The following is a 5,776-nucleotide window of genomic DNA, read 5'->3' as shown; positions in this document are numbered from 1 at the left end:
AATTGACTGAATCCACGAGAGCATTAAAATGTTTCTATAGTTGCAATTACCCGTGCATTCTAATATACCATTGGTCTGCATAAATGTCAAACTTATAAATTGAAAATCTACCGTAATTTGTGGACTATAAATAAAGTCTTTCATTGTCTTTATAATGGATATAGTTAGATTACGATTACGACATATAATATAGGATATGATGCTAATCCTTATTTCATCTTGTCAAAACGACATATCGCTATTGTTTCTCACAAGTTTTCGTATCGATTACTATAGAAAAGTTTTTAAGTAGTTCATTATTGAAAAGTTGATCGCGTTATATTCAGTAATGTGGTATAGGATTTTGTGATGGTATATATTCTAATATTTAATATGTTTTGTATGAGCTATACTATAATGAACAAATTTTGTATCTCAAATACGTAGATAAGTAGAAAAATGTTAACAATTGCCTATTCTAAAGAAAGATCGATAGATGGCTTTTTTGGATTAAAATTTAAAAACCGTAGCAAAACACTATCCTTTTAGAAGCTTCGACTATGAAGCATACCCTATTTACGCTAGCGACGGAAATTTATTTTATAGATTAACTATTAGTTTTTCTTAAAGTTTACTTACTAGAAAAAGTGTTTAAGGTAAAAAAAACTGATCTATCGTTATACCATAGTTTGCTTGTTAAATTTATAGCGTTCTGTACAGAAATCGTAGGTAAAATGTGTCTGCGCTTTGTACGATATTTACTTTCAGAAATGATGCACAGTAGAATTCTGGGCATAACGGTATAACCCAAAACTGAGTTCGATGTTAAGAAATGTTTAATTTTGATAGCGCTAGTTCTATTCTACTTATCTATAGTAACTAGTCCTACAATGAGACTAGACTCGATTTTTTAAGAGTTATACTTTCATATTAACGGACTAATTGAGTAATTTAATCGATTTAGAATAGGAAGAACAGCAGTTGCTGCTCCATTTCCGTACCCGGTAATGAAGCATACTCTGTTTACGCTAACGACAGAAATCTATCTTATAGATTAACTGATAGTTTTTCTTGAAGTTTAATTGCCAAAAAAATGTAATAAAAATTGATCTACTGTGATATGTAGCTCGTTTGTTAAATTTATAGCGCTCTGTACAGAAATCGTAGGTAAATTGTGTCTGAGCTTTTGTATGATGTGTACTTTCATAAATGATGCACAGTAGAATTCCCAAGTAATAACTTCTAAAATATTACTTAATTAGTATTTAACTAGATTAACAACTCATTTGAGGTACTATTAACAGTTTAGGATATCCTCCTGAAGAAGTTTTCAGTTACAGAGTATAAGCATCCGCTATCTTAGCTTTACCATGATAGCTGTGAGGTTATTAGGAATGATTTAATAGCAACTAGTACGTAATCTACACGTTTCAAATGTGTTATTAGTCTACAGAGTAGTTGGTACCTTTCGTATTTTGAACTATATTTATACTGATCTTTGGTAAATCAATAGTCAGTAGAATCAATAAATGACGTCGAAATAGGGTAGTTAAAATAGGAGTGGAGTTAAGATAATTTTCTTTATGTTATCATCAAAATTTACTTAACTTAGATAGATTTTGGATAAGAAGTAAATAAGAAGTAAGTACAATGCTAAATTGGCAATAATATTACAGATTAGAAAATTATAAAAGTCTGTAAAGCATACTTTCTCAAACGGTAGTATAATAAATCTAATAACGCCCTTCAACCCCAAAAGTAAATAATTAATTATAATTATTAACCTTTCTTCAGTAAACAAAGATTTCTACAGTTACAATTAATATCCTGTAACTGAGATACTAAGAAATTATTTTTGCTGAAATTATCAATAGATTAATGAAATTGAGTAGAGTGATTCATGAAGTGAAAATGAAAGAATTAGTTTCAGATGTTTATTGTCATATATTCGTTGTTTTGAAAGGCGCGAAGCATAAATTTATCATCACTTTACTATTCTGTTATTTACTGAGAAAATACATGAGTTATAATTTACCTGGAGCCGTTTCTGTATCCATCTTGTCAACTTCGTCTTTCGCAGGGCTAAGTTGTTGTTGACTCGATTTGGTCTCTGGCTTAGGTTTGACGATACTTTCTAAAATTTCAAGATATAACATAAATTTATATTTGTCAAATTTATAGCTCGGTGAAAATAAGTACTTTTGCATGACGATATTTTATGATCTTTACCACTCATACTGCTACTTAAAGATCATTTAAAGCAAACGCAAGTGATTAGAATATTTCTTATACGGATACTTAGAATACACAAATCATGTTACAAATGTAATGACCCGTATTTCTTTGTTTAACAGTACCATATAGTTTCTCTAAATTTTTCTTGAATTCATCATCTGTTTGTTTTTGACGAAGAATTTTAGTGTAGACCTTAGTACTAATTAAAAAATAGAAATCTCTCTTGCCATCTGAACTTATCAAATCCTTCTTTGGATCAATATCTTTGATGATGACAGGTTTTATTGTCTTTTGATGCAAATGTGCGTAATTAAATTCCAGGTAACAATTGTATGAATTTGCGTAATTCTTGCTCAAAAACGGCATAAACATCTATGAAAGATAATATCGAGATAATTAGAGAGCAGAATCTTATAATTACTTTAAGATCATAACTCACTTCTGAATTAAAGTTCTATTTTGAAAATAAGCCACTACAACAAAATCTAAAAATGTATTATAACTACGAAATTTATAAATCAACAATTAATCTGTAAATGAAGTGAAAAGTATATCTAAAAATTTTACTATCATAATTAACTTTACAGTTACAGAATCAAAAAACAGTCTCTATACAGGAATATATTAAAATTTCGAATCTTTCATTATGTCCTGTGTCGATTTAATTGTATCTCCTCTACATCTTATTGAGAAATATTGCCACAGTCTATTCTTGACGTAAAATTTAAGTTCTATTTATTGTATCTCATTTTCGAATTAACAATGGAAGGTACGAGTAATTCGGTTAATATGACAATATACCAGTATTTGCTTAAATTTTGCCTTGCTCAACCTGTTTTTCGTCGCAATAACGGATAAGAGGATATATTTATAAGATTAAAATGTGCCTTCATACCTCAGACGACATGATAGCTTTCGCTATTACAGGGTGAAGTTCATCTCCCACGTAGATTTTCTCTTCATCTATCCAACAGGAAATATTTTTGCTTTCCAAGAATTCTTTTACATATCGGACATCCGCTTTATCACTCCAGCTATAACTTATAAATACTCCTAATTCATAGATAGCAACCATTTTAAATATAAATCTCTTGATAAGAAGGAGCAAAGGCATTTTAATTGGAGCCTTTATCTACCGTTATATTTTAAACAACTTACGCTGATTTTTCTTTTGGCTATCAGTGGTATCCATTCCTGTTAACAGTAAACGTGTTTCATAAGAAAAATATCAAGTTAATTGTTACAAACGTTTCAGATGATATTGTACATTTTTCAGTCTAGGAACCTATCAACTATAACATTTGTTATATGCATCATGAAAAAAGATATGGCGCCTGGATTAGACTTTGACTTAGAAGCATAGTCTGCAGTTCCGTATGCAAACAGAATAGAAATCAATTATTTATTACGCACCAAAATTACTGCAATGTCTACTATAGAATAGTCTTGTAGTGAGGCTGTTAGTTCAGTTATAAAATCTAATTCTAGTCATAAAACTTCGTTCTCATACTAGATTGTGTAAGTATTAAGAGTTATTGTTTGCAATCTTTACGTTGTAAACATGTTAGGGAACGTACTTAAGTAGTTATTTTATTCTGTTATTATTATTTTAAGTCTTTGTTTCAAAAATCTGCTGTTGTAACAAATTTTTCTATGTCTGTCAGAGCCTATTGTACTATTACTTAGTATTTCGATTGTTAGAGTATCAGTAATAAAACTAAGCTATCTTTTTATTCCTTGCAGTCTAAATGCAGCTAGTAGAACAGGTTTTATTACATTTGCATTTATGGAATACGAATCCAAGACGATCTTTACATTACTCATTATTGAGCCTTACTGGAAGCAAAAATGAAAAATAGCATGTAGATTACTGTAATGTAACTTAGTATTGTGATTGTAGACTGTTAGCCATGTTTAGTATAATGTACAGTAGATATTTATCCTAAGAGATATTTGGTAGCTATAACTATAGACTGTAGTGATAGAGACTCTATGCTAGAGTACAGATGACTATATACAGTAAGCTGTTGAGTTACTAACAAGGCTATAGGTAAAAATAGAACTGTAAATCATATATTAGGATATGGTTAATTCATTGTACTGTACTGATGCTGGTGTGAATGATGTCTACGTAAGTACTGTAGTCGTATCCATATTGGATTAATGATGGTCCGCAGTAGAGTAGTCTTACTAAAAATAATTTAACTATGTGTAATATAAGGTAAAAGGTTGCCATGCGGATTACCAGGAGTTTCTGACGAGACTATAAAAGGCTGGTGCCTGAAGATTCCTTTTTAGTTCGTTAGTCGGTTAGATAGTCAACTAGTTTTTCAATTGATATTTAATTGTAAAGACTATAATCTTGGGTGCCAAGATTCCTTCAGTAATAAATGATAGTAAATCTCTGACTATCTCGTCTACATCATCTGTGACGCTATAATTATACCATAGTATTCGGTTGTTGGAACTGAATCATTTGGTGATATAGCTAATCTCGCCTCTTTAAGTTAGTAAGTGGCGTTCTCCGCAAGGATTGGCGTGTGTAGACTACTTTGTCACTAGTGGTGTGTGACAAAGACACACACAATTACTATAGCACCTGACCTAACCAAATCATAAGTGGGATTTGTGACAAAAATATAAAAGCATACAACTTTAGATTATTCTGTTAGTTCGTTGTAGAAGTCTTTAGTAGTAGTATTCGGCTAGAGTAGAGCTGTGTGTAGTTAATCTTTGTATAAGATTCAATAAAGCCCTTATTTTTTCTAAAATTTGGAATCTCGTGATTGGTATATATCACAATTACCAAGAAACCGAGTAATTAATCGATTGCTTTTCCTCATATACTTGTGTCACAACGCAGTGACGCTCTTAGATGTAAATTTATGCCTTACAACTTAATATGTTATTATGAGACTTGCTTTTAGAAGAATAACATAAAATGATCTAGGAAACATTGGTAAGCAACACTAATTATTAAAAACAACTAATTAATCGATTATGCTTACTCAAAAGGTGTCAATTCAGCTTTGATTATTTGTAGGTGAAATGTTATTGTGTTTGACTTATATGAAAATTTATGTATCGGTAAGATTTGATCTTATATACTAAGTGAAAAGCTGCATTGATAATACAATAATAGTCATCACCACGCAATGAAGTTAAATTTGTGATAGTTTTATGTAGGTTGTGACTCTATTACCTAATTACTATAAGTTACAATCACTAGCTAGAATGTATTCATTTCATGTTACAGTATCTGTACGGCTAAATATCTTGCATAAATATAACTTTAAGTAAAGTTTGACAAATCCTAATAATAGTTAAATTGTAACGACCATAGAAGGATAACTAATGTTCTTAAAATTGTGATGAACCCATAATAGCATTAAAATGTGCCTATAGTTGTAATTACCTGTGTCTTTTTTAATATCTTCAGAGTTTTTCGGTTTTCGACCTAAATAACAGATACAACAGGTAATTTAGTTACTACGTAGCTACTTACAAAGAGAATATTTATCAGAGAGATAGATTTATGGTGAAATCAAATTGATACAAATTA

At 30.3% G+C, this 5,776-nt stretch overlaps 1 protein-coding gene across 1 annotated transcript; it reads right to left on the bottom strand.

The window, feature by feature from the left end:
• Nucleotides 1-2,003: 2,003 nt before the first annotated feature.
• TRIADDRAFT_60667 (uncharacterized protein) lies at nt 2,004-3,406 on the bottom strand (the record flags this gene model as incomplete). Its single annotated transcript, XM_002116624.1, has 4 exons — nt 2,004-2,113; nt 2,337-2,586; nt 3,110-3,267; nt 3,373-3,406. The coding sequence occupies 4 exons, from the start codon at nt 3,404-3,406 to the stop codon at nt 2,004-2,006; spliced, it is 552 nt and encodes a 183-aa protein (XP_002116660.1).
• Between the last annotated feature and the right edge of the window lie 2,370 nt (nt 3,407-5,776).

Source organism: Trichoplax adhaerens, genomic scaffold (genome assembly GCF_000150275.1).
Source record: "Trichoplax adhaerens TRIADscaffold_17 genomic scaffold, whole genome shotgun sequence".
In the NCBI taxonomy this organism is placed as follows: domain Eukaryota; kingdom Metazoa; phylum Placozoa; class Uniplacotomia; order Trichoplacea; family Trichoplacidae; genus Trichoplax; species Trichoplax adhaerens.
This window is presented reverse-complemented; position numbering and strand designations above follow the sequence as displayed.